General features: G+C 42.8%; 1 protein-coding gene across 5 annotated transcripts in view; it reads right to left on the reverse strand.

Moving 5' to 3' along the window:
• The window catches only part of Slco5a1 (solute carrier organic anion transporter family member 5A1), a 128025-nt gene that overhangs the window by 4376 nt on the left and 107732 nt on the right, over positions 1-15917 (reverse strand). For all 5 annotated transcript variants that reach the window (XM_075971389.1, XM_075971385.1, XM_075971386.1 and 2 more), the window contains 3 exons: positions 5786-5945; positions 3233-3474; positions 854-918 (listed from right to left, as the gene is read on the reverse strand). In XM_075971389.1, the coding sequence (XP_075827504.1) occupies positions 854-918; positions 3233-3474; positions 5786-5945 (467 nt within the window). The remainder of the gene's footprint in view (positions 1-853; positions 919-3232; positions 3475-5785; positions 5946-15917) is intronic.

Below are 15917 nucleotides of genomic sequence, written 5' to 3' on the forward strand. Positions count from 1 at the left end.
CAACCCTGACTCACTACAAACAATTCCAGGGAGTGCAGTGGCCTCGAAGGGGAGGAAGGTGCCCTTTAAAGATATGTCATTCTTCAAAACCAAACTGTGAGTTAAAAACAAACCAGTTCTTTTTCCCTTGTCCCATGGACAATGGTACCGATTAGTCAGGGGAAACGCCAGCTGAAGGACATGACAGACTGCCCTGTAAGGGGAAACGAGCTTGAGGAAGTCAGAGGAGGGACTGCCTAACTGAGGAGGCTGTTTCCCACTCAGGGTCCCAAGGTTTCAAGGATTGCTGTGTTTTCCTCGCGTGCTCTGTCCACACTGACACTCGGAGCATTCCTTGCTGGTGTGTGTGGCCTCTCTGTACTTTTGTGACTCTCTTTTTTGCTTTTTAAGATCTTTTCATCAGCAAACTCTACAAGTATACCCGTCAATCAACCCAATAAAATTACTCTAAAGCAATATCACAAGTAAGGTATCATAAGTAATAGGCACCCCAGTTTTTTTCACATTCATGTAAAAAGGCATCAAGAGACAGAAAGGTCAGGATAGTCAAGTCATTACAAATTTCTTGACTTCATTTTTTTACTGTATAAAACTCTGGGGGAATTTTGTACAAGTTTGTATTCAGAATCAAAAAGAAACTAACCTAAAATCCATTTTCTATTGTTTCGTCCAATGACCTTGTCAACTTTTACTTCAAATCTACTAAGGAGGAAGTGTAAGTGTCTTCTCAACCGCAAACCTGTCCAGTCCTATACTCTGCAGCACCAATGACTCAGCCTGTGTTTTTAAAGGACCCTAGCATTGCCTGCTGCAAAGAGGGGTGAAGGGCACACTTGGGAATTTAGGGACATACCAAGTGTTCGCAACAAAACAAACTGCATTCCCAGCGCAAAAGGCCTTTCCTCATCTTCCACGGACCTAGAGGGAAGGAGAAGGAAAAAATGGTTCAAAACAGTGGTACCAAGAAAATGCCAGTAAAATCGAGTCTGCCTTAGGCAGAGCCATAAGAACCTTTCCCAAAATACTTAATCTACCATGATGTACTAACAGTCACCAACCAAGGCTCCCTGGGTGCATCACAGACGACACATGTCTCCACCAGAGACTGATTAAATCCATTTCTATACGAATAGTGGAGGAGGGGTCAGGCTCCTGGCTGAAGAGGTGGGGGGGGTCCTCTAAATAAGCCTCCCAAAATCCCCTCTACTAAGAAAAAAATTGTAAACATTTGTCCTATCCATTGCAGTCTTATTCTCTCCCTCTGTCTGTCAGAATGTTCCAGAATTGAAAGTGTATCCAACAAAAATCATTCTTATAACTCCTCCAAGATGTGTGTGGAGTATGTCCTGGCTAATATTAGGTCAACCCAATACAAGCTAGAATTATTTGAAAGTGAGGAATCTCAAGAAAATGCTTTCATAAGCTCCAGTTGTAGGACGTTTTCTGAACTGATGATTGATATGGGAGGGCCCAGCCCATGGTGGATGGTGCCATCCCTGGGTTGGTGGTCCTGGGTTCTGTGAGAAGGCAGGGTGAGCAGACCATGAGTAGCAAGCCAGGAAGCAGCACCCTCCATGGCCTCTGCATCAGCTCCCGCCTCCAGGTCCCTGCCCTGTTTGAGGTTCTATCCTGACTGCCTCCAAAGAAGAACTATAATGTAGAAGTGTGAGCCAAATAAACCATTTCCTCCCCTCTTGTTTTTGGCCCTGGTGTTTCATCACTGCAGTAGAAACCCCAATTAAGACAAAGTAAAGGCAGACATGCACACACACTTATATACATACATATAAATGAAAAGTCAGAGAAATAAGCTTATCCAAATCATATCCCCCCAAAAAATGATGTTCTAAGTAATTCCCATGTGGTAGAAAAATTGGAACCTATTAATTTTGCAGTTAGTAGAGATTAAAAGACCCCTCTTCAGAGAGTTGGTGTTAGAAGCCAACTTATAAATTACCATGCTGAAACACTTCTGAGCATTGGTAAAGCGAGGTGGCCCTTATACAGTCTACCTAACACTTCCTGCAGAATTACGGTGGAGAAATAGCGAGGTGGCCCTTATACAGTCTACCCAACACTTCCTGCAGAATTACGGTGGAGAAATAGCGAGGTGTTTCACATAATTCCTACATGATAAAGTGCGTTATGCTTTTCATTTTATCCACAAAGGATTTAGGCACGGATGGGAAATTTTTCCAGGCCCAGGGCCCTCACTGTCTTTTCCTCATATTCTTTATGTCTTCCAGCAATTTCCCAGCTCTATATGCATGGTTATGCCATCAACATCTACGGACAGTGAGTAAACCACTAGGCATTGCATGTCCTGCTTCTTCCATTCGGGAGATGTCTATCAGCGTCCAGAGAGAAGAAGCCAGAGTGCATGAGGGGTACAGGCTACGCACTCTCAGCGAGCATGGTGCTCCTGGCCAGGAATCCGGCACGGTGACCGTGGAAAAGCCAGGAGGAAGAGCAAGGACTGACTCCCTTCCTGACTTTCCTAGGGCCACGCCTATGCTCCCCTCTAACCCACAGTACCCTCTCTGTCCATCACAGCCTTTAATGCAAGGATTAACAAGTAGATTTGAATTCAACAGAACAAAAGTGCCTCTCATGTTCTCTCCTAGAAGAGAAGGGGGGAAAAGCAGGATCTGCAATCCAGCAGTGAAAGTGCAGCCTGACCAACTGGAAGCTCACATTTCCAAGCCTCGCCTGTCCTTGATTCAGCTCCAGGACTTTATACAATAGTAAAATTAATGAACTCAGCATTCTGAAATGCAAACCCAGCATAACTCCCCATCGATCCCAGAGGTGCAGTATTAACTATCTTTGAGGCTGGAGACAGAACCCTTTGCAATATTCACAGTCTAGCTACTTTGCCAAACCGTTTCCACCCTCCATGAGGGTCTGGCTTCTTGGGGCTAACACAGAGATGGCTTTCAACTCATGGAGTCTAACCTCATAGCACAGACTTCAGACACTAAAAGCACTGCGAAGAAAGTTTGATTGAAAAAAAATATATAGGAATTGAGCCCAGCTGACAAAAGAAAATTCTAGACAAGGCAGTATTTCAGCCTTCTTTTTTTCTCTCTGATGTAAAAGCTCTCCCAGAAACCTAGCAGGAAATGTGGGGCACCCTCCTGCATGCTACTCTCACTACCCCCCAGTTTGCTTCGCTTCGGTCCCCCTGAAATACGCTGCCTGCAGCACTCGCTCGCAGGTGCGGGTTTCCCACCTGAGTGTCACTATGATGGCTGACGGTTGGGCACAGGCTGTGATGAAGGTAACTATGAACAGGAAGACCAAGAAGGGGATGAGAGTGTTGCAGGTGCGTTTGCACTTCCCAGACACAGCGTAGCCATTCTCATTGAGATAGGTTTTCACGATGACCACACGGAGCTGGCTGCGCTGGCCCACCGTGGGCGGGGTGATCACTTGTCGGCTTTGGACGCAGGCGCACTCGGTATAATTGCGAACCTAAGGAGCAAACAATAAGCTGTATGTCAGTCAAAAATAAGGCCCGGAGATTGAATGTTGACAAAGTAAAAGTGCTATAAAAGAACTATATGAAATTAAATGCACAATTTTGCACACAAGACACCTTGTTTCTTAACAGCAATAAAGGGTCAAAGTTGGCCTTAATTATATCAAAAGCTGCTAGTCAAAGTTTAAACCTAAACTTCGCTGAGAAGCTTTAAACACTCAATTCTGTGACGTCAGCATGCCATGTGCTCATCGGGAACATAAATACACATGGCTCCCACTGCTGTTGAACCTGTAGACTCTCTTGTTAGAGAAGACCCTAGAACAGAGCCAGCTTGATTTTTATTTTTGGTCACCAGAGTACCTAGCACAAGTTTGAGCACACAGTGAGGCCTAGGGTAAATATCTGTTAAACTCCTAGCACAAGTGTGATGGCTTCTAACAAGCAGAGTGATGTGTACTAGGAACGGTGGCTTCAGTGCCTGTATCAGGAGGAGCAGACCTGTTTTTCATCCCACCCAGCTATCTTACACCCGAAATAATCACACAGAAATTGTATTAATTAGATCACTGCCTGGCCCATTATTTCTAGCCTCTTATTGGCTAACTCTCACATATTAGTTTAAGCCATCTCCATTAATGTGTATCACCACTTGACTGTGGCTTACCGGCATGAGTCTAACCAGCATCCGTCTAGGGCAGGAGAACCATGGCGTCTGCCACACTGCTCTTCTTCCCAGCATTCAGTTCAGTCTACTCCACCTATCTAAGTTCTGCCCTATCAAAAGGCCAAGGCAGTTTCTTTATTCAATCAAATGAAAGCAACACATAGACAGAAGAACCTCCTACAAGTGCCAATGATGATGACCTTCCTTCTGGTCGCTCGTTTAAACACCCTATCATTCCCTTCTACAGGCTAGCGGTCTCTCTCTCTCTCTCTCTCTCTCTCTTTGTGTGTGTGTGTGTGTGTGTGTGTGTAAGTTTGCATCACTTCATCCTGTACTGTATCCGCGGCCAGGTGCTCCAGACTCTGATAGACTCCAGCATCCCTTGGTCATTTTCCCCAACACATATCTATGAGACCCTATTGATGTATATGGCACTAGAGGACACTGAAGACTGAGGAGCAGAGGAGACTAAATCTTCTCCAGTAACTTCCCAGACTTTCCAAACGCAATGATGAAAACAAAACTCCTCTTGGTGTGGTCTAGTCAGGACCCAAACAAGCTAACAAATGCTAATGTGGTCAACTATGTCTTTGTCTAGCTAGTGTTAAGCTTACTTTTTACTAAATGGAAATTAGCTGAACTAGTTCACATGGTGACTGCTTAAAACAGGACTAAGAAGAGGTTGGTGGGGCGTTGGCTGTGTAAGCAGGAAGGACTTTCAGTCTTTCTAATAAAAACAGTGTGCCCAGGAGATCTCACTCACTGCCCTACAACATTGCATGGATCACGGCAAAGAAACAATCTCATGATCTCAACAGGGTCATACTCCAGAGCTCCCCAACTATGTCACAGGGAACCTGAAAGAGTAATTTCCCATTTACCCTCTGGTTTCAAACTCAGAGAACAAAAGGGGTACCCCTAAACTCTAGGTCAACGGTGTAGTCTCTGGAGCCTGCATAGAATAGGCAAATTGCATTTTAACCTTTAAATGAGGGCAATCCACCTCCAATCTGTTCTCATGCCAACAGCCAAATTGGGCTCAGTAAAGAATAGAGTAAAATATAAAAGCCTTCTCCCACAGTATTAAAGCCTATTTATAATTCACGGGGAAGAGAATTCTCAGAATAAACCATTCTTCAGCTGACAGAAATATCTTTACTCTGAAAGTTAAAGAGCAGGGGTGTTAGGGGGTGAATTGTCGGATAGTCTTATGAAAAATAGGCATCACCCGTCCTCACAGACACCCGATAGAGGGCCAGCCTCCACAGTCTCTGGTCTCAGCACAAACTCTAGTCACCTTGACCTTCAAATCCATTACAGAGGCCCTGCCAGAGGAACAAACGGGAAACCCAGAGTCCAGCCTTATCAAGTTTCCCTGAGCTGGCTTGGAATGTAAAGTAGGAGCCAGCTGATGAGGACCAGAACTCTACACCCAGATTCTCCCAGCACCCCAACAGCAGTGATAGCCCTGCACAGTTGGCCTCTCATGAGGAGTTTTTCAGAGGCGCTTGGAGGGCGATTTGGAGCCTCACGTTCAAGGGAAACTGAAGTCAGCATGGGTACATGTGAGTCTCATCCTATCCTTATCTTGTGATGGTGGATTAACAGTACGAGAGAGACTTGTGGAGTATACTCACCCCGGTGCTAAGATTGCCACTGTTAACACAGCCAGCCAGGCATGGGTTGAAGTACGTGATTCCATCTGATCCACAGACTGGCTCATATTCGTGTATTTTACAACCACAATTAACATTGCAGCTTCCTGTCAGGTTCCTATGGGGCATGGTCAGAGAAGGTCTGAGAGAGAGAGAGAGAGAGAGGGAGAGAGAGAGAGAGAGAGAGAGAGAGAGAGAGAGAATGAAAAAATCAAGCAAGACTGAGAATGAAACAAAAATAACATTCTTGATAGCAAGTAAATTTAATTTAGAGACATCATTCCCAACAATCAAACTTATGGTACCATGAAGTAGTCACCTTCCAGAGCTATTTTCATAAACTTATTACAAAATATAGAGAAAACATTTCTGTTCTCATTAGAATAGATGGAATTTGTTTAAAATCAAATTCTCTCTCCTGCCTCAATCCCACCGACCACCTTGATTCGAGAGACTGACCTCAGGTCTGAGTCTATGGACTTGGACTCTCATAAAACTCCTCGCTATGAAACACTAGGCTCTGAGTCTTAGTAAGTATGGATCATGATTCATTTCATTTGACTTTATTTTGGGACCTGCTAGGGATTAAGCCCAGCAATTCATGCATAATGTCTGAACTCTAGCACTAAGCCAATTCCCACCTTAGTTTATTTTTTATTTATATATAATACTTATACAAATGTATGGTGTGTGTGCTATTTCAATACACATGTATATTATATAATGAACCAATCAGATTAATTACCATATCTTTTGTCTCAAAATTGATTGAGTTTTTGAACTATAAAATAGAGAAAATATGTTTTATTACTAGATCTTTAAAATCATTGTGAGCACATGGACATGAAATCCATCCACCAGCCCCAGGTGCCAGTGTAGGTTCCGTCCATCAAAGACTTGACTTGTTCTAGAATAATTTACCAAAGGAATAGAATAACTCTAGGAAACAAAGAGGAAGATATTCGTAAAGGTGACTGGTTAGGGACCCTGTCACTAATTTGACAGAAATAACAAAGGGAGAGGGCAGAAATCACTAGAAATACCCAGATGCAATTCACAGTTGAACATGGCGGACATGTTTCCCCATGAAGCCACAGTGCCAAATACAAAGAAATGATGCAATAGGAAAGCTCGAGGAAAATCCATTCAAACCATAGGGAGAAATATGATGTAAAGGCATGGAGATGTGGAGAGGGTCTAAAACGACAGTGAAAGGGGGCAGGCAGGTTTGGAGGGCACAGAAGAAGGAGATTGGCTCTAAAAAGCTCAAAACCAAGACAGCCTTACTTGATGCTTTGTTACCACTCTTAAGCAGTACTGGTAAAATGTTGTTCCTAGAGCTAAATAGGTCAGCAGGAGCAGATGTTTCATGCATCTGTCCCCTTAACCATTGCTCATCCATTGTTTATCCATTGTTCACCTGTGACGTGTCAGGACTTTCTTCGGGGACCATGTTAGCACAGCTTATCCAGTAGCCCAGCCCAGCCCAGCCGCAGGCACTGCTCTACAAACTTAGCGTATACACTCTTTATTCTAAGGCTTCTCACACTTTGATAGCTTTGATGGGTGAAGAACCAAATTCAAAGCTATAGTTGTATCAGGAAAACTCCCTGACAAAGCAAAAGTCAAATAAATTCAGTCCTTCCTTCTTGCCACGCCACAGAAGAAATTAGCTCAAGACATAATCATTATACTTACGAACTCTTAGTCTCAAGACATTTTAATATTTGAATACACCCCCAAAGTCATTCTAAATGAGTGGTTCTCAACAAAGACAATCTTGTTTTCCCACCCAGGGGACATTTGTCAATGTTGGAAGGTAGTTTGGGTTGCTTTAACTAAGGAGTGCTGTGGACATCTGTACGTGTTATACAAGAATACCTCCAAATACCGTACAATGTTTGAGACAGCTTCCACCTTCCACAAAAAGTAACAGCCTGGCCCAAATGTCAGTGGTGCTGCAGATGAGACTTCAAACCAATTAGCACATTCTGCATGTGATAAAGAGGGGCTGCAGAAGCCCAGCGCCCACCGTGTTAGCTACAGACATGCGGAAGTATGAAGGATAATACAGTCACCTCACCAAGACTTCAGGAACTAAACTGCAAGGCATGACAAGAAACGGTGTGCTTAGTCACTAAAACTGACAGGCTTCAGTACCAGACCAACAGCTGGTAGTACTGCTATTTAGAAGTTCTTGGCATTTTCCCTCTGACAGCCTGCTCTGCCTTCATGGATAACATCCACACATTACAAATGCCTGTCAAAAGCCCGGCAGTGGTGGAACACACCTTTAACCCCAGGACTTGAGAGCTGAGGCAGGTGGATCTCTGTGAGATCGAGAGCAGCCTGGTCTACAGAGCGAGTTTCAGGACAGTCAGGACTGTTTCACAGAGAAACTTTGCCTTGAAAATCAAAATTAAAAAAAAAGTTAAACAAATGCCTGTCACTTAAGAGAATGTCCACTCAAGAGGAGTGACCTTACGCCAGCATCAACATAGGTTTTAAACACATAGACAAGACCTTTCCTCTCAGGCCTGTCTTGATGGTTATGTCTGTTTTTCTTTTGGCCTCTATTTCAAAGAAATAATATAATAGTAAAATACTCTGAGAAAAAAATGAATTTAAGGGTCTAGAGAGGTGGATCAGAAGTTATGAACACTTGCTGCTCATCCAGCACCCACATCAGGCAGCTAACGGCCACCTCTCACTCTTACCAAAGAATAAGATGTCTTCTGGCCTCTGTAGGCACTCACGCACAGTGACGTGTACTCACATAGACATGTACACATGAGGTGTGAAATAAACCTTTTAAATGCTAGCACCCAAGAGTCAGGAGTGATGAGTTCGGTGCCAATGCAGTCTACATATCAATTTCCAGGTCAGTCGGGACAACAATGAAATCATGTCTCCAATAACAACAGCAATAATAGTAGCAGCAACAATAAGAATACTTTTAAAAAGAAAACAGGAAATTAATTAAGACAGCCAATAGAATTACCATGAAAGGAAGTAGGTACTCATGACAGAGAGTCATTAAGAGGAAAGGTCACCATGGATTAGAAGAGAAGGCAGCCAGCATGGCTCGTCCTCTGCACCGGGCTGATTTGTAAAGAATCTTTCTTTTTTTCCTTATTGAAAATAGAATTTTTTTTCACATAACATATCCTTCTTACGGTTTTCCCTCCCTCTATTCCTCCAAGTTTCTCCCTCCTCCCCTCCTATCTGGATCCAGCCCCTTTCTGTCCTTCTTTAGAAAATAAACAGGCATCTAAAAAATGATTATAAAATAAAATAGAGCACAATGAAAGCTTAACACATCCGGATAGGACAAAACAAACAAACAGAAGGAAAAGAGTCCAAAAAAAGGTGCAAGAGACAGAGAACTGCTTGCTCGCACATTTAGAAATCCCATAAAAACACTAAACTGAAAGCCATAATATAGACCCAAAGGACCTGGAGAGAGAGAAAGAGAGAGAGAGAGAGAGAGAGAGAGAGAGAGAGAGAGAGAGAGAGAGAGAAGGAGAGGGAGAGAAGGAGAGAGAGAGAATAAGATGAAATAAAAATAAAGAAGAATCATTTCTAACAAGAATGGCTTTTTTGATTGTCATTCATTCACCAGAGCATAGACTGCTACCCTCAAACAAGGCGCCACCTACTTCTCTTCTAAAAATGACATTAAACAGGTCATAGCTCACACATAGCTCAAAGTAGTGAAAGGACTAACCTCAAAGCACTAAGAAATCTCTCATTTGTCAGGAGTGAAACCATGATGGGAACAGAAGATGCATACGGACTAATTAGGGTTCGTTGCACAAAAAGACTAGGTTCCATCTTTCAAAACTGAAAAGATTCCAGGCAAGACAACCTTCTAAAGCAGATGCTCCTGTTAACTCATGAGGCAGTATAGGCAAATCTCGCTTTGTTGTTCTTGAGATCATGTCTCATGTAGCCTGGGTTGGACAGGTGGCTCAGTGGTTAAGAGCACTGCTTGCTTTTCCAAAGGTCTTAAGTTCAATTCCCAGCTACCACAAGGTGGCTCACCACCATCTGTAATGAGATGTGGTGCCCTCATCAACTAAGACCATGAAACCTAATATGGACAAATTCTACAGAACAACCATATATGGGCTGCCCATGCAAGCTTCAACATTGCCAGGGCATAAATTTCATTTTTAGTTCTCATGTAGCCTAGGCTGTAGCATGAGGGCTGGCTTGTCTTGACCTCACCATGTAGCTGAGGATGACAACTTGAACACCTGATCTTCCTGCTTCTACCTCCTTAGAACTTAGATTGTAGGTGAATGGTCTCTGTGCCCAGTGAGACAGTATGAGTTAACTTCAAGTGAGGCACAGGACCTTACTATAAAATATTTTACAATTGAATGCTCCAAACTGCTTGTATTAACTAGAAAAATGGAAGAGGTCACCAAGATTATCTAGCAATGTTGCTAACCTTGAATACTAGGAAGCTATAATGATCTGGCCTGAAATCACCAAGACTGTCCTTAGGAAAACAAGCCCTAGAGAGTCAACAAAGTAAACATAAATAAAATAAAAATAGCCACCCTGGCTAACCTTTATCAGTCAATGCCTAAGGAACAATGTTTATATAATAGGATACATGACAACCAAGCAGATTGTTGTGTAATATGAACAAAAGCAAATCTCTGCCACAGGCCATTACAGGTGGATATGTAAGAACACAGTTAGGTCAATACAGTACATTCATACCAGCACCCGTGTCTTATTAGTCCTACCTCAAGATCTGAAGACCACTAGGCCTTCCTTATCTAGTAGACACCCTACAGTGTCTATAATTCAAAGAGGAGATCTTAAACCTTCTTTTGTCTTAGGTTATCCCCATTAAAATATTGACGTGGGAATCCAAGTATATCGTACTCAAATCACATGAATTAAAAACTACATGATTAACACAGTAAAAACATTCTCCAGAACAGAAAACACTAAAAAAGCAATTGAAACGTTTTTTTCTGTCTCTCTGTCTTTCTCTCTTGTCTTTCTGCTTCTGTTTCTGTCTATCTCTGTCTTTCTGTCTCTCTCTTTGTCTCTTAACTGTTTCATCTCTTCAATTGGTCTTAGTCCTCAGCTAGAATATGCCCTTCACTTTCACTTATTTGTTTTTAGCTTTATAGTAAAATTCAGCTGGGGTTATTAAAGCTATACAATTGCTAGATGAAAATTCTTGTCTTGTCATCTCATCATTTAATATCAACATTAACAGGGTTTTACTTTTCTCCATGTATTTGCATTGAAAGGTCTCCGTAAGTTACTGGTTTGTTCTTGATGAGAATTGTACTTATTATTGCTTTTTACACAAGAAACTTTAAAGTCGGAGAAGGTAACACAGCTAGTAGGAGCCAGGAATGGATTTCAGTCCAGTTTTATCTCCTACCCCTGTATGCTAGCAGGTCGGCTCTCTGTAACTCTCCACGGACATGCTTCTCTGAGCATGAATCTACTTCCTAAAGAAAGATCTAATATAGCTTCCATGGCTCTCAGCTTACAGAAATCCTAAGTATTAAAATGAGAAACGTCCATATTTAATTGGAGCTCCAAATTCACAAACACTGTGAAGCTTAGATGCTGCAGCTGCTAAACTGAGATCGAAATATCCCTACTACTTGCTTGTCCTGTCCAACAGTCACTGCCACAAACAGGGACCTGCCCTTTTCCAGACACTTGGTAGCTCAAGAAGACACCGCTAGAAAAAGTTTCACCCAGTCACTGAGGTCACAAGATCAGAAGAGGACATGAAGATGATGTAACAGGTTTGACTGCAAGCTCAAAGTGATGACACCTGATAGGCCGAAGGAAATAAGGCCAGAGCTGTTAACTGATGTCTCAAGAGACAGTAGTGGTTGGAAATGTAGCTGGCCATCAGATTTAAATCAACTTTTAGAAACTATTTGAAGGTAGAGTGGGGAAGGTGGTCAATCTCATTACACAATGCGTTTATTTAAGTCTTAATCATGATTACCATAATAAATGCCAACTCTTTGGACTATAAGATGATGAAGAACACAAGCCATGAGCCACAGAGGGCAATTGCTTAATTAAACTGCAGGGAAATTGTGGTGTTGGGGATGTAACTGCTTGAATTGGGAATGGATCAGGCTAGCAGCTGCAGCTACTGGGACCTTTCACAGGGAAAGTGCATCAACACCTTAAATCCGAAGATCCCATTACATTTCCCTTATACTTTATTACAGTTAGAACACTAGAGTTAACTGCTAGACTTGAGGGCATATGTGTGCTCTGCTGGGCCACACTCTCAGCCCATCACTTAAAACTGTGAGTTCCCTCGCCTTTATTTATCTCTTTACTTACTTTATAAAATAAAACATTACAGTGTGTGCTGGGCATGATGGTGCAACCCTTTAATCCTAGCACTGGGAAGGCAGAGGTGAGAGGTTCTCTGTGATTTCAAGGTCAGCCTGGTCTCCAAAGCATGTTACAGACAAACCAGGGCTGCACAAAGAGATCCCATCTTTAAAAGAGAAAGATGTGTTGTGGGAGCCCTGTCCTTTCTGAACAGAAATAGACGGTTTGATTGAGGGGGGAGGAGAAGAGGAAGGGGAAACTGCGGTTGGGCTCTAAAATAAATAAATTAATTAAATTTTAAAAGAAAGAAAAAGATGTGTAAATCTAAAGAACAGATAGAAAACTAATGCTACTAAAATAGCCAACCACACATCGTTGAGCAGGTCGTATCCTGAGGAAGAAAACTATCCAAGACAATAAGGCTCTCCCTCTTCCTACACTCTGAAAGTGTTATGCCAAAGAGGTCCTGTCACTCAAAACTGTTCATTCTAACCTGTTCTTGGAGTATCTTCCTAGAAACATATGGAAAGCCAAAGAAATTCTCCATGAAAACTGTGGGGTTCTTTTGTTAATTCAAAATGTCATTAAAGTCACTGTCCAAAATGTTGGGATCCTGGGTTCCAGCTGCAGTGCCCAGTGTCCCTGAATAGGATGCTCATTCTTGACTGATTGCAGTCAGATGAGGGGTACCACACATCATGAACTGAGAAACTAAGATGTACGTTCACATGGCATTGTCGCTAAATTCAGCAGCCCAGAGTCGCGTGCCTGTGCACTGGCGGAGGCCTGGCATCCACCAGCATTCGAGAAGAGTAGATGGAACTGCTTAGAAGGATCTCAAGAAAACAGAACAGAAGCAAGAAAGAAACACACTAAGTGCTTCACCCTGTGTAAGGAAAAGTGAGTCTTAAATACCCTATAAGGACAACCAGCATTTGTTTAACAATAGCTGAATGCTCTGAGCAGGAGCTGGAAATGGGAGGAGGTGACATCTCACTTTCTCCCTTCTGTGTTATTTTAATTTTTCGACATGCTGAGATTGACATTTTCATCAACTTTCTGCAGGAGGAAGAGAAGGCGCAGCAACACTGGGTCGTGTGTGTGTGTGTGTGTGTGTGTGTGTGCGCGCGCGCGTGTGTGTGCGTGCGCGCGCGTGTGCATGTGTTGTTGGGGGTGTCGCACAGCTGGAAAGCAGTGAAGGTTACACTTGCCTTTGAAAAGAATACTATTATAGATGAGACAGTTCTCAAGGAAAGTGGGTAGAAACTCATTTCCTTCCTGACGTGGAGCTGGTTGCCCACTAATAAAAACAAATTGAAGATAAGATAAAAGAACTTGAGGAAAAAGATTAAAAGGCAAAAAAGGAACCATCATTATAAGTGTGGAAAAGTTAGCTGACTGTGACTAAGAAAATGGATTATTCAGCGAAGATGAGGACCTGCTAAGGTTGGAACTCATAAATTTGTTATGGAGCCAATCGGCACAATTACATAACGTCCCCTGGCATTGCGAGGGACCTAGGAGCAGTCGGTTTGGGCTGGCAGGACAGTGGTATTCAAAGGACTTCAGAAGACTTGGGAGGACCGTTAGTTCCAAAGCAGGTAGGATACAGAGTCTGGCTTCCAGATCTTCTGAAAGTACAAAATAAAGCAAAATTGGACTAGAATTAAAAGGAATAAAGCCTCTAGATGGTACTGAAGAAATAGAAAGAGTGACACCAAGCGTTATAATAATTGCAAGCAGACAGCTGTAACAGACAGGCTGGCTGCTGATTTACAGAAATTTCTGCCAGACTCTAAGTTCAAAGTCATCAGACGGGCTGGGAGCAAAACTGATCTCTGGAGGGGAACACACTGGGCCCCCACCCAGGAAGATAAGCCGTGAATGGACTCTCATCTATACTCTAACCACTAGCTCCAATTCAGATCCCAGAAGGTCATCAGAAAGCTTTTCTCTGAGGAAAACTTTAAGAAATTCAAGACACTAAACTTGTATTGTAGACGTTGGCCACCAGACTAACCCTCCCATTTTTGTATTGAGGATGGTGGAGGAAACAGACACACCGCAAGAGAGGCTAGCCTGGGTGCAGTCAGTCTGGAAAGTTCACTGTAAGTAAATGGGGGTGGGGGAGGAGACTTTAAAGCCAATGAAATATGGGAGGCCCTGAAGTAGAAAAAAAATTCCAAACATATTAGCCCATAATAACAAGGCTCAGAAAATCTATTGTCAAAGCTATGTTTTAAGTATAAAACAGTTAAAAAAAATCAAAACACATGTTCTTAGTGTTATGTACAGAGAAATTTTGGAAGGATACATAAAACCAAATGAAATATTGATCAGGTGTGGTTATATACATCTATAATCCAGTACTTGGGAGGCAGAAGCAGAGAGAGGGTCTCTGTGAGCTTGAGGCACAATAGTGACACAGATGTTGCGGGAGTAACCAACCACTTTTAAGAATTGGATTTTAGGGCCTACTCCATGAGAAGGATCCCATTCCTGGTACTGCTAACATGCTCAAGAACCTGACACTAGATAGGTCATAGACCTAAGGAAAAATTAACTACTATTATTCTGCTAAAGGAAAATAGCAGTATAACTACTTCAAGTAATACACTGCAATACCCATATATCAGTGCATTGCCCAGCCCTCAGCAGAGAAGTTCCTTTTGGCAATAGATAAGAACACAGAGACTCACGGGTGGACAGTGTGTAGAGAGTGAGAAACTTTGAAGCACTCAGTCCTAAACGGAATGTCTTCATCAAACCCTGCCCTCACGGTTCAGGGATGAATATGGAAGAGGAGCCAGGAAGAGTTTAAGATCCAGAAGTTGATGAATTACTCTAAATAAATAGCATCCTTCCAACACAACAGGGATCACACAACATATGAACTCACAGAAGTTATTACAGCATGCACAATGTAGACAAAAATCCCAACATCGAGAAGAGGAAGTGACACAAAGCTCCATCCCAAACCAAGAAGCTATTTGTAGTTGCTACCTGCTGGGAAAAGAAAAGCCGTTTTCTCCAGGGAAGTCTCACTGGGTGTGCCAGCTGCAATCCAGGACAAGCCTATACCCAGGAGTTGGACAGCGTAAACTGGATTCCATGGTTTTTATTTTTTGTGAGATTTTTGCTTTGTTCTGGCATTTTTGTCCTATTGCTTTGTTTTGATTTTTAAAGAGAAGCATGGAGTTGGGTGAGTAGGAAGATGAGGAGGGGCTGGGAAAGGCTGGGGGAGGGGAAACATAATGGAAATGCATTCTGTGAAAAGCAAATGAAAGAAAAGAAACGGTATCATCGAGTTTGCTTTAATTTGGAGAGACGAGAAGAAGGAGGTGGATGGAGGACTCGAGCAGAAGCAAGACTTGCCATAGAGGGCTGCATTTCACAAATTCCATGAGCTTTTGGTGAGGTGCAAGTTCATGGATGTGCATGTATGGACAGATGCATGTGCACACACACTTAGAATGCTGCTCCTCAGGAACTTCCCATCTGGGTTTCTGAAACAGTCTCTCATTAGCCTGGGGCCCACCAATTATCTAGACTCGCTGGCAGTCACAGGCGTCTGCTCACATCGACCAGCACAGGAATGGTAAGTGTGCACCACCACAGCCGGCATTTTTACATGGTTCCCAGTGATCGAACTAAGTTCCTCAGGCTTGCAGGGCAGGCAATTGACTGAGCTACCTTTCCAGTCATTAAGAACAGCTCACTTAAGGGGGAAAAAACCATTTTAATTAATACAACAAGCATCCTCTCATTG

Source organism: Microtus pennsylvanicus, chromosome 5, assembly GCF_037038515.1.
Source record: "Microtus pennsylvanicus isolate mMicPen1 chromosome 5, mMicPen1.hap1, whole genome shotgun sequence".
Taxonomy (NCBI): Eukaryota; Metazoa; Chordata; class Mammalia; order Rodentia; family Cricetidae; genus Microtus; species Microtus pennsylvanicus.